We start from the raw sequence: 22,937 nt of genomic DNA, 5'->3' as shown, positions 1-22,937 counted from the left end.
AACACGCATGCAGACGGACGTGCATTAGTGCCCAGCATTTCCGTATCCATTCATTCCTCCAGGCAGTGAATACTGGTGCTGTTTGACCACACTCTGTCCAGAATCTGCTCGAGAGACTCCTGGAAGTTAGCCGAATCACAGCCTTTGTTTCCTGATCACTCAGGACAGGGCAGGGGGATGGTGGCAAGACAATGTGTAGAAACAAGAAATGAAACACTTCACCTTCATGGGCTCCTGAGAGTTTTAGAAAGAAAAGTCCAAGGACTCTTCTGAAGTTCTTCCCAAACTGTCCTCAGGCACTAGGGACCACAGAAAGCAGCCCAAACAAGAAGTGTCACCCCGGACAACACTGGGAGGCCAGGTTCTGAGGGAGAAATCCCAGGCACAGGGACACCCAGAATCTGGTTTGGAGTCTTCTGATTGCATCCCCAGCACTGCAAGAAGGGCCGAGAACTGTGTCCTCATCAGTGGCAGAAAGTAGTTTTATTGGACAGCCAAGTGCTGGAAGAATGACGTTCATGGTCTTTGCCATGTTTGATTTGAAAATAAAACTCATCACCCAAGCTTTCCAAGTAGGGCGTGCATGGAGAGGGCAAGTAGGAAGGTGGTATGTTCATTCCCATCCCCAAAATGTCAGTGAGGGATGGGTATGAGGTAGTTGGCAATGATCTGGATGTGGCTCCTGAAATTCTGGGACACGTCTCCCATCCTGAGGTGGAGGTCTATGTCCATCTCTGTGGGTGAGCTGTGACCGCTCTGACCAAGAGGAATGGCAGAGGTGACACAGTGGGGCTTCTAAAGCTAGGTTGTAGAAAGCCATGGAGCTTCTGCCTGGCTCTCATGGAAAGCCCCCTCCCCAGACATTTCTTCTTGAAACCCAGTTGCCATGCCCAGAGAAGCTTAGCTCTAAGGCAGGGGGAGGCCCATGTAAGTGCAGGGTGGATTGTCTCCCAGCCCAGGGGGCAGATGTGAGCGCAGATACACCTGGAATGTGAATTTCCCAGCCCGGGCTGGTGGGGCCTCTGATACCAGGCAGCAGAGAGGAGTCAGAACACCCCCACCCTGTGAATGTGAGAAAGGACTTTTGCTTTACACCCTTAAGTCTGAGGTGATCCCTTACGAGGCAACAGATTACCATAGAATTGTACATCAGTGACTCTGCATACAGCCACCATGCTTCCTAAAAGGCCGCTCATTCCATGACCCTCTGGAGAGGTCTGGTGTAGATCAGGGACCCTGCCTGATATATGCAGAGGTACATTTTTGTTGACACAGATATCTCAAACATTTCCACTGGGTTGAAACAGGGCCCACAATGGAAGGGTCCCGTGTACCCTCAGAGACTCGGGGGTGTGACCCCTTGTTTGAGGTTTCCAGCTTAATCTTTGAAACTCATTTGGATTTTGCATTCTTTGATTATACAGCTGTGTTGATTTTGGAGGAAAAGCGTTTCCAATTAGTTGCTAATTAAATGACCTAGCTTCCCACTCCTGCCCACCACCCCACACTCTCAGTGTCCAGGTACAGTTGGTTCTCTGGGAAGAGGTAGCATGCTGTCCTGGGATCTAGCCACTGGGGCACCCCTGGCCGAGAAGTTTCGAATCACACGCATACCGGCATGGAGGTTGCCTGGCTGAGCCCTGGCACGGGGAGCTCTTGGGGCAGCGTGGCCGATCTTGGCAAAGTGGTGGCACTGGCCTCTGCCATCAGCTTGCTTGGAGTAGCTGTAAGAAAGCAACCAGTCACCTTCCTGACTCACACATACTTACTAGTTTCCTTATCAAAAGAGGGGAAACATGACTATGGTGTACATGAGACAAGGGCCTGGTTGGGCTCTCTGACAAAAGAAAGTCCAGCAAGTTCTGTCAGCCTCCAGCCTCACCTGGGAGCAGGCAGATGACAGAAAACCACCCCCATGGCTCATGTCCACCGTCTGGTTCGACCATCTGCCTGATCTCCCAACTCCCAGAGTCACTCAAGCCCAGCCAGGCTATAGGAAGTGCGTGTCCCCTGCTTTCTGTCTGCTGGGGGAGCAGGGAGAAGGGGAGGGCAGGAAGCCCAAGGGCAAGGGAGCAAGAACGAGTGTGAATTGGAAGGCAGCTTCCACTCCATAGCCACGGACTGCCCTCTTTCTGCTCAGGCCCAGGGTCCCTTGCCGGGCTCCACGCACCCCCCACCCTTGCCCCAGGTGGGGCACCCACCCCCTCGCCACCCATGGCAGCTCACTCACAGGCGGGTTCTGACACGGCCGTGTGTGAGGATTTGTGGGAACTTCTGGAGGATGCTGATGGCGAGTGACTGGTGTTAAGGCCCAAGGTGCCCACGTCAAGTGCATTAAAGTGTTGCTGAGGGTCCAGGCTGGAGCTCTTGTCCTAAACACATACGCATACACACACACACACAGAGTCCACACAATTTCAGCATCGAGATGAGGAGAATGAATGACGGGACTTTAGCTCTCCTCTAACTATGTGGAAAAATTTGGAGGGGGTAGGGAGAAAGATGGGAACCGTTTGGAAATAAGTCCCGATGTACTGGGGTAGAATATTTGTACAAGTGTATCATCTGGGCGTCTTTGAGAGGTTGGTGGCCTTATATAAGTAGGAACTGTTATGCTTTCTCACCTTGGGTTTTGATTTTTTAGATTTTCATAACTGATGTTGCATTTTATTTTTTCCTTCAAACTGTCATCTCACTGCTCAGAATCTTGGCTTTCCCAGAAGGGGAGAAGACGCAAGTTCTAGAAATGAGGTTGCTGGGTATGCTGGATTGTTAACACTCCGATGAAACCAATGCCTTTGGACCCTTCGGAGCGCCTCCCGCATGGTCTCCCCACTGCTTCTCCTCAGCAGCCTCGGAGCCCCAGCGTGGAGAACAGGCAAAGGGCCAACGATCTCCCAACCACTGATTCCTGGATCCCAGGATACCCCTGTTTCCAGTATTGTGTAATGAGAAAACAACAGTACCCTTCTAACCCTGAGAAGCCATTTTTCCATCCGGGAAGGCTTAGTGTCCTAAGTGTAAGCCAACAGGCGTTAAGATAATTTTTAAGCTAAAGAAGAAACAGAATGCCTGCTCTCCTGAGCCATGCTCCTATCCGGTCACAGGAGGATGGCAATATTCCTGGCATCCCTAGGCTTTTTGGATTAGGCTCTTCTATGTCCCATGGTCTTGGGTGTGAGCCTACGTGGCTATTCTGTCTTTCAGGTCACGGCTTCAGGGATTTGGTACTGTGTGTGTGCCCGAGTGGGACTGAAAAGACTGATATGTGACCTATCGTTCTTCGTGCAAAACAGAATTACAAGATGTGCCTGGATTTGCTGTGCTAAATGTCAGCTCAGAGATGCCACTGCTTAGCCCAGTCTCCCCTACACACACCCTTTGGAGCAGGGGTCCTGGCTCACAGCTGCTTGCCAGTTGTGTGCTCCTAGTCAGCAGAGAAATATGGACAGCAGTGAGAGTAAGCCCTGAGAGACTTTACTAGCCATCGGATGGAGCTGCACATCACACCCAAGCATGGGAATCTTCATTTTACAAAAGCATCAGTCAGTGACAGATTTGAAATTAAACACATGAAGAGTCCATTACCACTGATAGTTTGAAAAACACTGTCTTGGAGCTTTTCCTTTAAAAGGGGCAGCCCAAGATTGTGTTTGTGTGTTTATACATATGTGCATGTTTATGAGAAGTTCCCCTGGGTTCTAGGATGTCCAAAGGATCAGAAAGCTCAAGAATGCATTTCCAACTGGATGATGTACACTGTGCCCGTTCGTGAGCCGTGATGTATGGGGTGGCTCACTCCTGCCTACGAACAGCTTAGTTCTGTTCTTGGACATGATCTATGATGTATCATATGACAGAGCTGGGTAATAAACATGTCCTTAAACAATGACAGGTGTGTCATATCAGGGTGCTGGTGACAGATCACCACACATCACATCACCATGTAGCAACTCAGTAGGGGAGGCTTGCCCAAGACACGGGCTGCTCTCTTGGCTTTACGGGTGATTTCTCCTTCCTACCAACCCCACTCTTGTGGACCAGAGATGTTTCATTGTACCGCTGCTGCTGCTGCGGCAGCTCCTGGCTGAAGTCTGCGTTCTAGGTCGCTGGGCAGCCTGGAACTCGAACCACATGTCACCAATGGTAAGAGACACTTTCCATCCCTACATTCTGACATATCTGAAATTTGGATGTGCCTTATTTCACAGATGAACTGGTGACAGCATTTTCTCTTCCTTAGTGGGAGATAAATAATGGTGGCTCTTATAACAGATAGCTTCTTGGCTTTGATGGAATACAACGCTCCCTCCCTCCCTTGTTTTCTCTACTTTTCTCCCAATATGCGCATCTGCTTGAAGAATGACCTTTGAGGAACAGGCCTCTGGTCTGCTTGCACGTTTCCCTCCACCTGTCTGACACACCAGGAGGGAAGGTAGGGAGAGCTTGGCTGGAGGGCACCCGAGAGCTGCCCGTGGAGGAAGGATGGAGGTGAGGTTTTGTGGAGGGGAATACCCCTCCCTAGCAGAGCTCCCTGACACGAAGATGGCTCCGAAAGGGCTGTTAACTAAGACCTGTAGACACAGAAGTAGAAAGTGCACCCTGCTATGGACGACATGGAGGGTGGGTGAGGGGCAGTCTCCTCGTGGGAGGCCTGAGTCCTGGAGGGAACGCATCAGCCCTTAGGCTAAGGGAGGACAAGGGCACACCAATTATTCCACAGCTCAAGGGATGACGGAATAAACCCCTAGCTTATTATCTGTGGGAGAGATACAAGGTGGATTTATTACCGCTGCTCTCATAAGGATGGCAAATTGCCAAGATCATGTTTCGATTCCAGGGGCTGTTTCTTACAGAGCTCTGTGAGTTCTAACGCTCATCACCCTCAGGTACAGGAGCTAAATCCTGTGGGTGCTTCTGTCCTTCGTCTGAAGGCCGAGGACAGTCATAGCGTCTACCGCGTAGGAGTAGCATGATGGTAAACAAGAGAAAACCCAAGAAACGTGTTGAATAGTACCGGGAACATAACAAATAAAAATGTGACTACTTTGATTGTAACAACTCATGGAAGAACTTACGTAGGCAAACATGGCCTTTTGCCATCTGGCGGGGATCAGCGTACCTTTAGTGCCGCAGGATGGACGGCCTCGGGCGGTGGGTCTTCCAAAGCCAGCTCCTGCCTCCTTTCTACCCGGACGTCCGCATAACTGATCAGGAAATCAAGAGACCACAGCTGGAGGTGGGACGTTCCAGATGGCAACAGTGAAGGGCACACGTGTGATACATCAAGGTACGCCTGTGACGCCCACCCCAGAATCGTCACCATGACAGAGGCTAAGCTAGTCTTGTCACTTGTTTGAGGAAGGAGTTTCATTCTGTGCCTAACTGCCACTGGGGTGACTTCTAATGAGACATCCAAAATATTTTCTGTTCCAGGATGTTTTGACTCCCTTCTCCTTTACTTATCTTCTCCCCATGCCCTGAAACTTCCAAGCATAATTGTCTTTAGAAACATATCTTCATCTACAGGATAAGGTGTGGCCTTTGACTAATCAGAAGCTTTGCTTAAAACCTACTCAGTCTGGATTGTACGTACTGAGAAATGACACATGACTTTTTTAGTAATTACAACCTTTGAAATTTTCCTCACAAACAAATCGATAGCTGGCCCCAGAGCCCTGATTTGTCTGTGGGCCCACTTTTAAGATACCGTGGGGAAATCAATCCATTGTAGTGATGGCGGAAGGGCCCCAGCTCTGGCCTCTGCCTCATGTGTGGAGGAACAGGTTGGCTGCGGGGCCCTGGCAAGTGACAGTGTCTCAAGGGGCCTCTGGAATGCTTGTTACCTTATTTACTGACTAGTTTACTCCCTACTTTCTCTCAGAGTTGCTTTCTAAGATTTGAGAGGTAGAGGATGGAGACGAAGAGCAGGGTCAAGGGCAGAGTCTGAAGACCAAGATGTTGATGATGTCCAGCCTTCACTGGGGGCAAAAGGACCCTGTGGCCAAGGCCCAGGCTGGGTAGTGGTAGGTGGGACTCATATGTTGTTGGAAACCACTGGCTGCCGAAGTGGTCAAGGGTGGGCTGAGAAGCTAAGATCAAGTCCCCAAGAGTGGCATGCGATGTGATGGTCAGGGTCACTGGCAAGAAAGACTAGCATTTCTCCCCACTTATTAAAAGAGAGATTTACTTGTTGGCTGTATACATACATGCATGTGTGTGTACATGGTATGATTTATGTGCCCACCTACCTGCCTACTTGTCATCTTTCAATCATCTCTTATCTCTACAAAACAGGGTATATATGTATAGTATCTATATGTACCTTTATCGACCTGTCATTTATCTATCATCTATCTATCATGTATACATACATACATACCTACAATATAGATAACCTTTCTTTGCTCTGCTCAAATGCTCTTCTCTAGACCAGTTTAAACTGACTGATGTCCTTAAAATTCCTGTCTTAGGGGGAAAAAACCCACGAATGACATTTCTCCTTTACCTTTGGGAATTGTGACCCTACAGAACCTTCGTCTAGTAGAGGCTGGACAGGCGGCCTCCCTGGGACGCTCAGCTCACCCACCCTGGGATGGGGGCTCCCTGAGGCCACCAGGAACCCTCTCCCCCTGGCAGCCAGGCTCTATTCCCAATGCTGCCTCAGTTGCCAGCAGGGGCTTTTAATGAATTAAAAATAGAGGGGACTAGGTCTATGAGTGACTTAGAGGAAAAATTTTAATTTTCTTCTCCAAACAGTAACAAGGGAAGGCTGGGGGTTGGATGGAGATGAGGGGAAAATGTGGAAGTAGGTCAGTGAAGCAGTAACTCACTAAGTCACATTCTGGCAGCCTGAGGAGGGACACACCGAGCCCTCAGCCCAGGGTTGGGGAACAGAGATGCGTGTGTCCCCGGAAGGAAGCTGAACTCTGGAGACTACTCCGTGAACCGCAGAGGACAGCCCCGGCCCCGCGGAGGAATCCAAGCCCAGGGCTCGCCTGCTCCCCGGCAGCTGGGACTACCCGCGGGTGCTCGCGACCCTCCCTCACCTGACGACCGAGTGTGTGCACACGATGAACTCGGGCTTGGAGTTCCACTGGTGGTACGTGATGTAGTAGTGTGTCTGCAGCCAAATCCACTGCTGCCCTTTGGTCAGAAATCGGTAGCAACAGGACTTCCCTTTACCAAACTGCATCACTGTGGGCAGAAAACGGACTGCCTGTAGCAAACGTGGATATGACAAGGATCTCTCCCCCAGAAGGTACTGTTGGAGAGGAGTTTTCAGAAACACCGTGCCAAACGGCGTGCTCTTCTCCAGGTGTGCCGTACTTTAAGGGACTATCAAGATCCCGGCAAACGTTATTGAATTCTTAAATAAGGCAAAACCCATCTGCACGCTTCCCCAGATGCTCACAGGCTTAAGAGAGCCTCAGGTAAGGGCAGATTCCCAAACCGGTGTTTCATGACGAAGAGGCCCGGGTTTGCCTGCGGCAGGAGCGGAGCACAGGAGAGACAATCCAGACACTGGGAAAACCGGGCCCCGGATGGACCTGACAGTCCACAACCTCCACACGGATTCGGCGGCTGCCAGAGAGCAGGTCATGCTTCATCTACGCAGTCCTAAGCTCGGGACCCACTGCTGTGGGGCTGCGTGGAGCCCCCTAGGGTTAAGTGTGTCGGTGGGCTTTTCCGGGGGGAGGGGGCAGGGCTGGAACAGAATGGGTGCTGTCGGAGGACTAGCCTGCGCGGGGCGGAAGGCTGGGACTGCGGGTCTAGGGAAGGACAGGTTGGGTCACTGCCTCAGTACCTGTGATTTAGTACCTCTTTCTGCAAACGCGTAACAGATACCACAGCTGGGAAACTAAAGTGACAACGAGAGCCGCTGTGTTGGACACTGTGATCTCCGAAGGGGTGGGAAGCCGGGCTGAGCAGGGGCGTGGGCTCCACAGAGGGAGAATGTCTGGCCTGAGCCCTGGGCCAAGTCCTTCAGACCGTGAAGGGAATTCTACCCCCACGGTGGCCTTGCTCCATTAGAAGGGTCAGAAGCAGCCAAGGCTTGAGGTAATCCTGCTTCTCAAAGTTTCATGGGCCCACGAATCACTTGTTGCGGACGGGGGTCTTGTTAAAATGGACGTTCTGATTCCACAGGCCTGGCCTCTCTCCCCATCAGGAGTCCTACCTCCCCTTCCTCTGTCTACCTCTTGTCTTCTTCTGTGGCAGACAGCCTTCTCTGATCCCCTCCCCCAGTTGGGTGAGCCCCCCAATATCCTGAGCACATCCCCCCGGTGCAGTGACAGCATCCTATAATGTCACTTATTTCTGCTTTTCTGTTAGACCTTGTTCCTGCAGAACAGCAAGGAGATTCTGATCATCTTTATGTCCCGGGCCTAACTCAGTACCTGGCCCATAGCTTGTGACCAATATATGTCCCTTGACAAAAAGCAGTGGTGTTGAATTGTATTTTGTCTTCAAAATGTATTGCATAACTTAGAAAAAATGACCATCATTGTATATTCTCTTCTGTCAGATTAAAATAGCTTGCATATCTGAAGGGTATGGGAAGGTGCTGGTTGGGGGGGTGAGGGTAGATGGGAGGAGGTGGGGCAAAGTCAATTCCAGGTAGAAACACAACCGGGGGCAAACCACAGAAGGACCTTCACCACATTCCTACATCATTTCGGAGAAAACAAAGTTTTCCTTCTCAGAAAGAAACCAAGTAATAAACTGACTTCCAGGGCCCAAGAGTCCTGCTGTCGGGGCTCCGTGGAGGCCTTTGGGCCCTGGGGCTGGACGTGGGGTACTCACAGTGCTGGTGGCACCTGGCCAGGAGCTCCAGATCATCAATGTGGTAGTAGTCATAGCCCGAGGTCCCCAAAACTTCAAAAGGCAGGTATCCTATGATCGGAGGGGCTCTGCCATGCAAAGGGTACAGCTGGTCAGAGAGCAAGGACCCTGCCTGACTCACAATGGCAGGACCTCCATCCAGAGAGGGGACACTGTACACATTTAATGATCAACAGAGGCCTCATTTCTCAACAACAAGGGCAGGAAAATAATTTTGCAATGGTTCAAACCAGAGAGGCTGTTTTATCCAAAGTGCTCAGACTTTCTGGCATTAAGATACTCAGTTTTGTTGGCATAACCTGGGTTAAATAATAATAAATTTTATCATTATTGAACAATTAAAAACAGCTGTAGATTGGGTCAGTCCAATCCCAAAGCGTAATAAAAAGTTACAAGGTAGGGAGGGGAGATTTCTCACCCTTAGAAAGAAAACTGAATTAAAGGGACAAAAGGGTGTTGAGAGAAATAAGATGTCAAGTTTCTCTCCCATCTGCTCCTGCCTTCCTGGAAACCGGAGAGGGTCCCAAGGGGTGGGTGAGGGATCCCAAGGATGTCCCCGGGCTGTGGCACCTGGCTCTCCCAAGACGCTCTGACCCAAACACAGAACACATCCACGGACGACTTGCAGTGGAAGGGAAGCTGCCTCACTCTTGGCCGGGAACAATTTTTCCTGCTGCGAGAAAGCCCTTCTCCCTGAAGGGACCAGGCCCTACTTTTCTCTCCCAAGGAGAGCCTGGCTTATGCAGACAAACACTTGAAAAGGACCCAACCCAAATATGTTTTTCTTTTCACAAACCTGTGATCCAGAAATAAAAATTTCCATTCCAAGCTATGCCTTGAAGTGAATTCCTCTAAGGGTTCGTCAACTATGCACATTTCCTGTATTAGAAGGGAAAAAAAATGTTGCTCAGGGTGCCAGAAGCTCACCCTAGGTTTGTTCAAAAAGGCATGGTGGAAGGGTAACAGAAGTTAAAATCATTGAGAGCAAGTCTCCAAGCTGTGTTGGACTGAAACTCATCATCTGTAGCTAATTTCAGTATTAGCTGATACTAAATTTATTTCACAAGCTGGGGAAAAACACCTAAGAGCCAAAATGCTACACCACTCCCTTCCCATTATCTAGAAGTGTGGTAAACATGTGGAAAATGGCTCTTCATCTGAATTTGAATGACTAATTTAATTCAACGTTCATGCCACGGATGTTAAAGCAATCACAGGCCAGAGGATACAGACAAACCTTTCCTTCTGACACTGGGTCCCCACCTTGGCCTGCCCTGAGTGGTATTAACGTTGGCGGAAGAGGTAGGAGGGTCGACCGGGTTGCAAATGAACCTCTCTGCCAGCCGGGCTGAGCTGCAGCTGGCTCTGCCTTCCAGCAAAACAGCTTGTAGGAAACCAGAGTGAAGGCAAGGGGCAGGTGGGCCTGTCATGGGCATAGAAGCCAGATATTTCAACTTTTTAAAGTCAGTGAGAGCGTCATTGCAGTCTTATTCTTTCCCATAAAGATGGTTCATTAGCTATAACTAAATGTGACTCAGTTGTTCCAGTTCTACATGAAAAATTCTCTCCCCGGTACTTGCCTTTAAGAATTGGGGCGTTGCCAGGCGAACGGTGGCGATGAAGCAGACCTCCTTTCCCAGCGGCACCCGGCAGGGCCTTGAAAGGGTGCTATCGAAGCCATTACAAGAGGGGCTAGGCACTGGGGTGGGAGAGAACAGACAGACAGTTTAGGCCTATGTGGCATGGTGGCCGACCCCTAACCTGGCATCACTGTCAGCCGCACCGCGCTCAGGGCTTCCCAAACATTCACTCACTTCCTGGGCCTCAGGATCCGTGGTGATCCCCAGAGGCACACAGTGGTCACCACAAAGTTGCTGGTTCTGTAGCTCCGCACAGGGGGAAGACCTGTTCACAAGCGCCTTTTTCTTCTCACTGGGAAGTCTGGGAAGGCATGACTTTCCTCAGTCCACAGAGGAGGCCGCAGAGGCCTGGAAAGCCCACATGTATTAACCAAGGTTGCTCAGAGCCATAATAATGGAGTGACGACTCTTGCCAGGGCTTCCAACTCCAAGCCTGGAGTTGTCCCAGGGCAGATAGGGGATGGGGCTGAGAACAGGCCCCCGCAGGCCCTCTGAGGAGGTACCAGGTGGTAATGGCCGTCATCTTCCCCAGGAGCTACAGACCTGGCTTCACCGTGACTGTGGTGAACTGCTTTACCTTCTGGGCCAGAGAACAATTCTGCTATGTTAGGTGGAGTATGCTGGGTGGGGAAAAGAACCCTGTTAAATATGAGAAAAGTTGGTGGGCCATGTATATGGAATTCTTGACCTTGGCTACACACTAGATTCCCTGGGGCCTTCCCTGGCCTCCCAGCTGCCCAGACCCCACTCCCAGCTCCACTAATTCAGAAACTCTGGGTGGGAAGCACAGGCACTGGCACTTTTGAAAACCGCTCCCACAACATTTAGTACCACGCGGCCAGGATTGAGGATCATTACGCTAGATAATCTATACTACCTCTTTCTTTTTCAAATGTAGTTGATTATATCCTGAACCAGATCCTGAATTCTGAGTACATTTCTGAACTGGTAGATTTAAACATAGCTGTGTTTTCCAATTTGAGAACATATAAAGCAACAGAAAATGAAATGCATTCTAAAATGAAATCTGCAAGACTTTCTTTGGATTTTAGCTTTCCAATAATTTTTGTTTTATATGTTCGTAGGTTTCTAAGTGATTCTATAATGTGGTCTTCTAGCCACTAACATGAATAAATTCATTTTACCAAACATATTCTCTGAATGCATTCACATACATATTAATATGAATGTTTCCAAACATGAATATAAAGGGGGCAAAGTAGGAAATGGTGGTCCCTAGAGAGATTACATCTGTCATTAGTTGGCTTAGACTTAATGTGTGGGGTGAGCCAAGGCACTCACCCAGGGAAGAGAAAGCAATCCCACAGGGAAAGGGTCTGCAGATGTGAACATCTACATAATAAAAAAAGACATTACCACATTTCCCTGATGTGAAATATCCTCTCTGTTTGAAGTGGAGAGACATCACCTGCCAGATAAAGACCTAATAAAATTCTCCCTACTCTTTCAGAAATTCTAGGCCTTCTAAGCAAACTTCCGAGGACTTCTGGGGAATTTTAAAACAGTCTCTCTCATCTGTCTCTAAACCATGCATCTTGCTGGAATGATCCACGGGCTCAGTCAGTAAGTGCCATCCTTGGTGATTTACCATGAGGAAGGCAGGGGGATGGACAGAGCGTGGGGTAGGGAAACCCCATCCCCTAACAATTTCTTCAAGCGTCAGAGACCATGGAAATTAAGTGAATGTTCTGCAGAGCTTACTGCTGGCCTGGCTGTCTCTCAGTGCTGTTTTATCAGTCCTTTTAGAACTGCTAAGGTTTTAAAGATGAAAATGCTCCCCGCAGGGGAAATTTCATTATTGCTTACAGCCCGTGCCAAAGAAGCTAGCTACTTTACAGAGGGCCCCAGAACCAAGCAAACTCCTCTTCTAAATGAGCTTTCTCCCCAAAAACCTGAAGCAGCTGAGGGCTTGATCAAAGGTGATGGTAAGTCAAGGATGAAAGTTTTAACAGAGGCCAAGGGGAAAACCTTGGGGGAAGTCAAGGGGAAGAGGGTACTTGAAGCAGCTTGCTGACTGCGTTTCAAATGACTTCTCTTCACAGCAGGAGCCTCCTAGCTGATTCTGGAGTCAACACAGGAGCAAACTGCTCCCTGGGACTTCATGGAAATATTTAACACTTAGAATAACTTCTCTGGCACTTCTTATCCCAAGGTAGTTAAAAAACATTAATTAAGGATTTAATTAGTTGTTTCAATTTAAGTAATAGAAAAAACATATCTAATTACAGCTGGCTTCCCAAGCCTCTTGGAAGGATTACCCGGTCGGTGCCGGCGCAGCCCGATCTACCAGCCTTCTCCTTTCTTCCGCCACTCCAAGACACTCACACACACACAGCACTCATGCCAAGATAAAAGCAATGATGGCTTGCTACATTTTTTGTCCTGAGGGTCATCTTACTTGAGATTGACCTTCCTCTTGCCCAGAGCTAAAGAGATAGGTTTCCCCTATGGCAGGAACTGGGTCTAGTTCTCTGCCTTCCGCTCTGAGCTTGCGTCCTGAGGCAGCAGGTGCTCCACATGTGTTTGTTGAACGTGTCTCTGATGAGATGACCTTCCATTGCACATCCAAACCACAGCTTAAGTCCCGGCTATGGGAAGGCACCTTCCAATCCCAGCCAGCGACTGATGCACAGACCTTGAGACCCCCACCCCCCACCCGTGGCGCCCCTTGCACAGCCCAGCTTGGGGCTGCTGGTGGCTGGCTCACGGTGAGAGGGTGCCATAGAGCATGGTCCTGGGTCCCACTGGCCCTGGGGCTAGCTCACCGCTCTAGTAGTGCATTTATATTGGTCAGAAGGCCCTGGGCAAAGTCTGCTGCAAATCAGCGACAGCGGGCACCACTCTGAAAACAACACCAGTGCACCTCATGCTTGGAAAGACACAAGAGGGTGTTCTGCTTCTGGTCTTCCTACTACTAAAGGGATCCATGGTGGGGATCAAGCCCCTCTTTGCTCCTGAACCTCTCATCACAGCCGCTAATTTTAGAGACCCTGGAAGAATTTTGCCTTGGGCTGGCATGCCAGGGATTCTGAACACAAGAGAGCCCCGAGGTTCTTGGAGAGAATAGGAGTAATTAAATTCCATCTCGCTTGGCACCTGGGGTTGGCTTCCAAGTTTGTCTGAGGACAAAGGTGACCTCCCAAATCAGTCATAAGAACATAAGGATGACGGTGGGGGCAGGAAGGTCTCGGGTGGCCTGAGACATGTTTGCAAAGGGTAGGAAAGAACGGGGAAGAAGTGAGGTAGGGATAGCAAACATAGCTCACAGCAAAGGAGCAGAAACAAATGGAAAAAGCGGGACCAGCTGTTCCTCAGTACTGGTCCAGTCATCAGGCCTCAACAATTAAGTATTCTGATCAGAGATGGCCTGCTCGTGATAAATTAGTCGCAACAGCTGTAGGAAACACACTAATTGTCCACACGGAAAGTGACGAATCACTTTTTCAGCACTTCTCAGAACAAATGAAAATTCAAAGCCGAAAGGTGTCCAGGAGGACATGAAACCATTAGGAGGCCCGCGAAAGGAAGAAAAATGTTCTTAAATCTCATTTATGATAACTGTCCAAAATGTCTGGGCGAGAGTGTTGGAATGTTAAGGAAATAATAATTTCCTGCACATTCACGAGAAATCCTCTCCCAGTCATTTAGCACTATTTTCAGGCTTTTCTCTTTTCTCTGCACAGCACAGAGTGCTTCGCCTGATGGGTTCTCAACAGCCAGGTCACAGGGTTCTCGGGACAGCCACAGCAAAATAATCCTGCCCGGGTTTGGGCGCTGGGGCACCACCTAACTTGCACCAACCAGTGCGTGCGTGGTTCATGCTTTCTTTCTGCCAGTGCAATTTGGCTTGGAGACAAGCTGAGAGCCACACGAGAGAGCTAGGGATTTGCAATTCGCTGGATTGAAAAAATGACTCCGATGGGAAAATATATGTCTCACTTAACTATCTCTCCTTTCCCTTGGCGTTTATTAATTACAATGAGTATTTTTCAGGGCCTGGAGGTTGTCATGACGTTGACAAGATATCCACCAGATGGTTGGTGTGGACGGAGCCAGATGAGTCGTAGGCTCAGGGAAGTGAACTTCCTACAGGCTGTCGCTCCCTGTCCTCCAAGAGGACGTCTGGTGCACATTTTTATCCCAATGATCACACAACATCTATAGGACTGTCCCTGTTCCCAGACTGAAGCAAGTGGGAGCACGTGTCTGATAAATGACCATTCCTCACTGCCCCATTTCAATGTGGGCTCTAGATGCTCAGGCAGGACAATGTCCTTGGGTAACAATTTGTTCTTTATTGTGATCTTAATTCCTCTGCTATCTTATCTGGCAGCAATGGCCACTGCTAGAGGATGTGGCACTTCCTCACTGGGGTGGAGGGGACACTCTGCTTCATGCTCTTGGGAGCTGGTGACCGAAGAGACATTCCTTCCTGTGCTCAGCTCACGTCTCCATTCTCAGTGAGTCTGGTGGGTGTGGCTTTGTTCCCCTAACTGAGAAATCTCAATTCAGCTCAGGGAAACAAGAAACAAAATCCCCAAAGCCCTAAAATGAGGCAACCTACAGAAATCCCACGGAACATACGGAATCGAGTGTTGTAAGCTAAAACGCCTCCCTTTCTGCCAGTATTTCAAATCTGGTTGTGTGGTTAGAGGCGAATAGGTAAAATGAGGGCAGGGAAACTTTTATACTCTGGTGTGTGGTTTCTGGAAAGCCCAGAGTGGAATGTTTGCTGAGGGTGACCTATTTGGAACCACACCAGCAACTTTTGAAATACTGCTTTCTGGATTTCAGTCGATGCACATTTAAATCCAAGTCTGGGGGAGGAGCAAGGGCTTAAATAGAGGATTGCCTTCTTCCTGGCACGAACTTCTCTTTCAGGAACTGGAACCTGTTTATTAGGACCTCTTAAAGCAAAGACTGTTCATTATGCCTTGGAAAATCATCTGGCCAGTTCCTTTCCCATAGAAGTGGGGGGTGGGACTGTGGGACCTGAGTGGGGGTTGGGAGAGGACCCAGGTGCTCCTCTGTAGAACTGGAGAAGGAAAAAGATGGAACAGTGTATTTGTTCATGATATTTAAAAAAAAAAAATCTGTTCTGGGACAAACATAGCTCTGAATAATCTAATTTCATTTCAGCCCCATTCTGGAAATGATGTGAAGAGCAGAGGTGGCCAGAGGCTGCTCCCACCAGTGGTCCTCCCTGAATCTTCAGGCCACATAACCGAGAGCACATAGCAGGCTTTTTTTTTATGGGAAGAGGAGGAGACCTGTGCTTCTGTATTGCAGCTCGGATTCCTTCCAGAAGCTTTTCACAGACTTGGTTAGAAACTGTCCTAAACATGGGGAGTTAGGAGAAGGGAGTTGGGGGAAATTGGAAGGGGAGGTGAAAAATGAGAGACTATGGACTCTGAAAAACAATCTGAAGGGTTTGAAGAGGTGGGGAGGTGGGAGGTTGGGGGAACCAGGTGGTGGGTATTAGAGAGGGCACAGATTGCATGGAGCACTGGGTGTGGTACAAAAACAATGAATACTGTTATGTTGAAAATAAATTAAAGAAATGATTAAAAAAAATAATAGATATTAACTCTTTAAATGTTTGGTAGATGAGCACGGGCTGTTACATGCAACTAATGAATCACTGAACACTACATTAAAAATCAATGTTGTACTATATGTTGTCTAATTGAGTGTAATAAAAAATAAAAAAAATAAATGTTTGGTACAATTAAAAAAAAAAAAGAAAGAAACTGTCCTAAAGTGAAACAGTTCTAGGAAAGCTCTTGTCCCATTTCCCAACACGTACTTCTTCACATTTATTAAACAATCTAGGTTAAAGATGTGCAATCCTGTCTTATGTCCCTTCCCCTGCCTTCAACATCTGTAGCAGATGATGAAGTCCTAAGGAGTGACCAAGATGTGCAAATGTGAAGCAGGGGAAAATTCCATTTTGTTGTTGCATTTGGGCAATGGTGGCTGTGTCTGCCCAGCCATGGGGAACGGAGAGGGTTCAGAGGTACAGGGGTAAGCTGGCATAATCGGCCGGTGAATCTAGAAATGTCCAACCAGAGATTAATTGCCTTAACAAAGGCAAAGGTGCTTCTATTTCTCTCCGCGCCCCAAATTCCTAACCCGGTCTACTCCCACCGGTGGCAGGGCAGACAAATGCTGAGCAGTTATGTGGGGTGGCCGGCAAGCAGGTGGCATCTTCATCTACATGATTTAAGGGTCGCCAAAAGCTCCCTCTGGATCCATGTCCCCCATCTTCCCTGTACTGGAGCTGACACGGTTCCCTTTCTGTCCTTGGTGTAAGGCCCAAGGGTTCGTATGGATGGTTTTCGAGTTGCAGTTTGTGCCTAGGTCAGCCTTAAGGCAAACTGGGTGATCAAATGAACAAGAGGCAGGGAAGAGTCTGGCATGGCACTTGAGTCAGGGGTCCAGTTACGGACCTCGGGAGCGCCCAGGGAGCCCAGGTGGTTAAGGAACTTGATGTGGGTGGCAGACCCAGAATGGGGAGCAAATGGAGGCCAAAGATGACCACACACTGGCCAGATCCTGTTGCCTAGGCCTCCCAGTGCAGACAATTCACAAGTCACTGGAACTGATATAAGGGCCAGTTTTCCCAGCACCTACCGAAATGGATTTAATCTTCACTTTGGAGTCAAGGTCAAAGTGTAGTGGGAGCTCTGTCTCTGGATGGGCTCTGGGGTCTGTCAAGGAGAGCTGTATTTTCAGTTCTCAGAGAAAAGTCTGATTTCTCTAGGAGTCAAAAGTCGGGTCTGAATCTTGCTGCTGTCCCCAGTCACCTGTGTGTGGGGGGCCAAGATCGCTGAGCCTCAGTTTAGGTCAATGTACTTGTCAAGCTTCATTGATGTACCAGGTATGGACTGCGTAGACTCACAGAGGAGTAAAGGTGACTGTTCCTCCCATAAATAAATCTTTATTTATAAAGATGAGAGCTTTGCATCTTCCTGACAGGCATCAAAGAAGAATGGACCAGGCCATGTTCCATAAACTAAAGAGCCCTACAGAAATGAGAGGACTTTTCCCGATAATGGGCCAGAGTAGAGTTTTCTACACACTTCTCTGCAGTGTGAGCAGGGATTCTGCTCACACCGCAAACTAACTTTTATTTATTTAAAATAAAACCAATGCTCATAGTCCGTTCTCTTCTTTATTTTACACCTTGTTTTTAAATGTATGCCATGCCTGGGAATTCAGGACTATGGCGGGGGTGGCTTGTGTACAAACCACATTCTCCAGTTTCTGTATTTGATACTTGACATTTGGGGCCTTCCCAACCTTGAAGGAACTGCTCTCTTTTGGGTTGGCCAAGTCCTAGAAATAGTGAATGATTCACCCTTCCGTGCACCTTTCGTGGGCAAACCAACCCCCAACCCTCACCTTTGTGGGTCTCTCCCACTCTGGGCTACTATCCACTGGCTCTCATCATCCAGGCTTCTGACAACTAGGGACAGCCCCTTACCCAAGATTCCAGGTAGCCAAACTGACACCTGTTTACACCTCCTTGCTTCTTCATTTCCACAGAAACCATACAACTAACTAGCTCGTGCCCACATTTTCTCCTCTTCGCCCTGCCCCCTGACCTCCCCTGGTGCTTCCCTGTGTGGCTCCATGGTGTGCTATGCCAGTTTGGAGGGGTCTGTGAGTATAAACCTCTTCTCCCCGACAGTCATGTCCATGTCTGTGTGTCTCACCATATTTGATTTAAAACAAATCTTGGGTCCCCTGAAAGCAGCTTGGTACATGGGTGCAGGACAACTGGTGAGCACAGGTATAGACATCCTGAACCAACTGTATGCCAGGTAACAGGGACAGGCCTGTGTAATGCAGCACAACACAGATTTGTGGGAGGCAGCAAAGTACTGGGGTGAAGGGTAGGACTTCAGGGTTAGAACGGGTATGAGCATAGGCCCCCCACTTCCCATGGGTGCACCTCAGACTCTCATATGTATCACTTTCCTCCCTTGATTAGTGGGGACGATGCCAACAGAACCACTTATAAGGTTGGTGGGAGGATTCAATGAGATTATCAATGCAAAGACCCAGGACCTAGGACTTAGGAAGCACTCCTAAGGTGAGCTACTTTTATTACCCCATTGTTCAAGGCTTATTGAGAAGTAAACCTACAAAATCAAATTTGAAGTATTCCTTAGAGTATGTTAAACCATATTTCATAGGTCAAAAAGGATTGGATGTCGGTGATTTCATGAGGTCCCATCCTAGCCATTCATTTGTCTCTGACATTGGTTGCTGTCTATTTTCACCTAAGTGAGAATTATATTTCAGTTTTTCCATAATTACGTTTGGGGACTCTGGCCTCAAGAAAGCCCCCTAACTTTGGTTGGTTCCACAGGCTCTGGAAAGACACTCTGGCACTCTTGGTTTTAAATTTTCCACTTTCAGTGCTGTGTGTTTATAGCAGTCACAGTTTAAAAAAAAAAAAATCACACATAATTTCCACACATTCTTTCAGGGAAACAAACATTGTCTCAACTTGAAGTGAAAATAAAGCTTTGCTAGTTAAAAAAACCAAAAACCAAAAACCAAAAACAAACAGCAGCCCAGGTATTCACAATGAAGCCTCCCTCTTTCCTGAAACCCTCTAAACGGTGCTAAGTGACAGGAAGCTTCAAAGTGATATTCAGCAGCAGCTTAAGGGGAAAGTTGCAGAAATGGAAATTAACAAAGGATTTGACTGTGGCTCACCAGCCAATCACGTGTCGGTTCCTTAATTAAGTGGTGCACTGTTGTCATGGGGACACGTGGGCGCCTTGTCCCATAATTCCCACAGTCTTGGCACTCCGGGGGCCAGGGTGCCTTTCCCTTCCTTGCTCACAGCCTCATGGGATGCTCTGCTATTCCGGCAGCTGGCATAATGGCCACAACACACATTTTAAGCGAATTCCAAAGCACTGTTTATATTAATTCAAGGATAAAGCTGTCTGGAAGGAGCACCATCAGCATGAGGAGTACCCTTAAAATTCCTACAGAATGGCATTTAATATTATGATAGGGCAGTGTCTCTCAAAGTCCATGACCCCTTTCACCAAAACCCCAAGGTTATTCTCCAATTTCACAGTCTCAGCCCCGCCTTCTGATCTCCTAACCTAGAATCTGCATTTTAACAAGCTGCCTCACCCAGTGAACCCTGCACCAGGATTGGCATGACGTTGGGTGCTTGACGAGGCGCCTCTTGGGTCAGTTTCTTTAGCTAGCTACCATTTACTTAAGTGTGTGGTTCATTAAACATTCATCTCATGAGGTTTAGGAAAGCCTCTCAGATGAGTCAGGTTAGGCATGGTCAGACTTTGGCTCTACCCCATTTAGCCCAGACTTAGGGCCCCACTAGGGAAAGCTGACCTGCCTTCACTTCCAGCCACTCAGGAACAACTGAGCCCTGTTTAGGTAGGTTCCCAGAGGGCCCCCAGTTGGCCGAGGAGCCCATCATCCAGGCATAAGCCCTGAACATTAGGCTTGAAAATCATGTTGGCAAGACCAACACGCTTAGCATCTAGTTGGAGACTTTGAGACAAAGCATGTATATTTATGCAAGCAACATACAGCAGAGGATCATCTAAGGGTGAAGGGAAGATCCGGGTAGCCTCAGCATTAGGACTCGGGACCATCATGTTGGCTGGTTCTATTGGAAACTATGGGACAAATGTGGTGTGGGAATGGACCCCACTGTGGGTCTGGAGTTATATAACAGTGACAGGGATATCCCGGGCTGCCATCAACTCCCTGGGCCTCTTCTTTCCCTGTTTGTTCTCCTTTGGTATATTTCTCCTTTCCTCTTCTCTCTTTCTGCCATCCCTGTCAACATGTCCTCCTCCTGTTTTTTCCCATCTCTGCAGTCTTATGAAATGTTAGATCATTCAGAGTGATTTATTTCATGTTGAGGTTGGAGGCCTGGAGCAAACCAAACTCTGACCTTTCTATGCTGGGCTTCACTGTGGGGCGGGGCGGGGGCTGGCACTGCTGAATTTCTGGCATTGGGCCCGCAACCCCATTTTCCCCAGGTCAAAAGTGAAATAGAGGGTGTAAGTCGAGTTAGGAGTTGCAGCCAGAGTTCAGACCATTAGTTATCTGGGTAATTTCAGAGAGTAAGATTTTACTGCTTGGCTAATGGGCTTGATAATTCATCTGGTGTGGATTGCTGGCCCATCATAAAATGGCCACTTCCTGGGCATTAGGGTCAGAGGGAGCAGAAACCCTAGGTACCAGACCCACGAAAACATGCCCACAGAGGTAGTGAAAAAAGGAGAATAAAGATGCAGAAACCAAGGTTATGGATCTTCTTGTCACAGTGCAGCCTTGTTTGGCTGTGTGTAGGCTGAGTCTGTTCTTTATTAACTATAAGTTGTTTCTCATAGTACAGAACTATTCCATCAGCCCAAAAATAAGTAAATGAATAAAGTATATTTCAGTGGGACGTCGTGGCCCGGCATCATCAACACAAGTGTGGGAGTGCGTTCTTTCTCGAATGGGAGATAACATTTACGAACACAAAATGCATCTTGGGAACATGAAAATCCAAATGCAAATAGGAAAAGCACAGATTCTCACTCCTCCTCCCTCAGTGAGTCTTATGCCCCCCTGTGCACGTTTGCATGATAAAAGACACTGTCGCAATTATATGACAATTAAAGCTTACCATTGTTGTAAGAGCGAAAATTTCCTACGAATTTTATGTATTCATAAGTTGGAAATTCCTTTGGGTTCAAGCTGCCTCTAAGAAGATGGCAATAAAACTCTAAATCGTTGTCAGCTGGGCCGTTAAAGGAAAAAGAGAAAAGGAACGTGAATAAGACATAGATTCTAGACTAAACAAGTTATGTCTTTGTGTAACTCCTGGGCATTAGTCTATACATGGCCAGGACGTTTCTCTCCTGATGAGTGACTCTTGGACCTGATTTTAGAACCTTTGCAGAACAGGGGGGTCCCCCCATAGTTTGTATAGATATTTTGCATTCCATACTCGGGCCCAATTAGTCTTAATTTGCTCACAGATGTCTGTGGTTGGTTATGTCAGCATTGATTAGTTCCGGTTGTTTTCATATGGTGTATTAAAATAAAGCTGCTCATATAGAGCTGCTCTCTTTAATTTAATCTTTTCACGTTGCTTTGAAGTAAAATCAGATGTACAACAGGACACATTATTCACGGAAAAAGAACCAAGGCCTGAACAAGTAAACATGAGGCGCTTGTACTATTTCTATCAATGTCTGTGCTTCGTTCAGGGGCACACGGTTCAGGAGGCACTCAGGCTGGCCTTCCATCCAGGTCGCCAATTTTGAGAAAAACTTTAAAATTCCATAAAAACCACAAATGTGTATAAAAGACCAGACGACAGCCTCAGGAGAAGAGAATTTGGAGTTTTGACCTAATTATTCAGTTTTCAGTTGGTGACTCGGTTATCATACAAATCTAGCATCACGGTGTCTCTAAAATGAGCAGATTGTGCACTGATTTTTGCATTGTTTGTTACTCAAAGACTTTCATGTTCAAAAAAAAAAAAAGAACTTCTTGTATTACATGCAAAAAATTCTTATTCTTAAGCGCCATGCTTTCAAATTTTCCACAGAGAAGTTAAATGTCATACATATTCCGAACTCCAGTTTTAGCTTTAAATTTAAAATATACCTCCAAGGATCTTGGAAATATTCTGAGTCGCCAGGAAAATTGTTCTTAAAATTAGTCCTCCCTTCTTAATTCATTCTAACCTCCTTTCAAAAGTAAAATTCTTATATCTTGTAAAACCAGTAAAGTTAAACTTACATTTTAAGTATTCTGGGGAGGGGGAATCTGTCACAAGCATATGGGAAGAAAGCATTTTATACACTTCTGAGTGTTCTTGTTCTGGAAGGAAATTTAACAAATTCTGATCCATGACATCTGACTGAAAAAGAAAATAAAGAACAAAGGTACACACTCAACGAAGATAAAAAAAGCAAAAGCCAAAACTGAACATTGAAGACAATTCAGAACTGGTTTTTGAAATGAAAAGTTCAAGATCTGATTTTTTCTGAAGACCTCGAATCTATCAACCTGTCATCCCAAATTATAATCCAGAAGGTTTTACTTGCTCCAATGCAAAAGTATTGCCCATGGGCCCAACAAAGTAGTAAGAGTTAAGTCAAAGAAGTGTGCAGGGGGTCCTACTCTTCCCGGAGGACCCCACCTGCCGACATGCCCATGTTCTGGCTGGGGTGGTGGGGACAGCGAGGGACCCCAGGGCGGCCCCACTCACTCATGTGAAGGGCCCTGAAGAACGCATAGGGTTCCTTTCCTGACCACTAGGCCCACAAATGAACACCTGTTTACTTCTTAAAGTTCTCCTCAATCAAAGGAACCACACTTTTTTTTCTGAGTGACTGGGCACTGCCATACAAAAATACAACATAGAAT

The 22,937-nt window shown here is 47.7% G+C and overlaps 1 protein-coding gene across 3 annotated transcripts in view; it reads right to left on the bottom strand.

Moving 5' to 3' along the window:
- Positions 1-22,937, bottom strand: part of NPAS2 (neuronal PAS domain protein 2) — a 151,252-nt gene that overhangs the window by 17,339 nt on the left and 110,976 nt on the right. For all 3 annotated transcript variants that reach the window (XM_032840348.1, XM_032840349.1, XM_032840350.1), the window contains exons 6-14: positions 22,308-22,428; positions 21,184-21,297; positions 10,425-10,543; positions 9,641-9,723; positions 8,806-8,912; positions 7,050-7,197; positions 5,123-5,207; positions 2,231-2,372; positions 1,615-1,724 (exon numbers count right to left, since the gene is read on the bottom strand). In XM_032840348.1, the coding sequence (XP_032696239.1) occupies positions 1,615-1,724; positions 2,231-2,372; positions 5,123-5,207; positions 7,050-7,197; positions 8,806-8,912; positions 9,641-9,723; positions 10,425-10,543; positions 21,184-21,297; positions 22,308-22,428 (1,029 nt within the window). The remainder of the gene's footprint in view (positions 1-1,614; positions 1,725-2,230; positions 2,373-5,122; positions 5,208-7,049; positions 7,198-8,805; positions 8,913-9,640; positions 9,724-10,424; positions 10,544-21,183; positions 21,298-22,307; positions 22,429-22,937) is intronic.

The sequence above is a fragment of the Lontra canadensis genome, unplaced genomic scaffold, assembly GCF_010015895.1.
Source record: "Lontra canadensis isolate GAN:19392208 unplaced genomic scaffold, GSC_riverotter_1.0 scaffold112, whole genome shotgun sequence".
In the NCBI taxonomy this organism is placed as follows: Eukaryota; Metazoa; Chordata; class Mammalia; order Carnivora; family Mustelidae; genus Lontra; species Lontra canadensis.
This window is presented reverse-complemented; position numbering and strand designations above follow the sequence as displayed.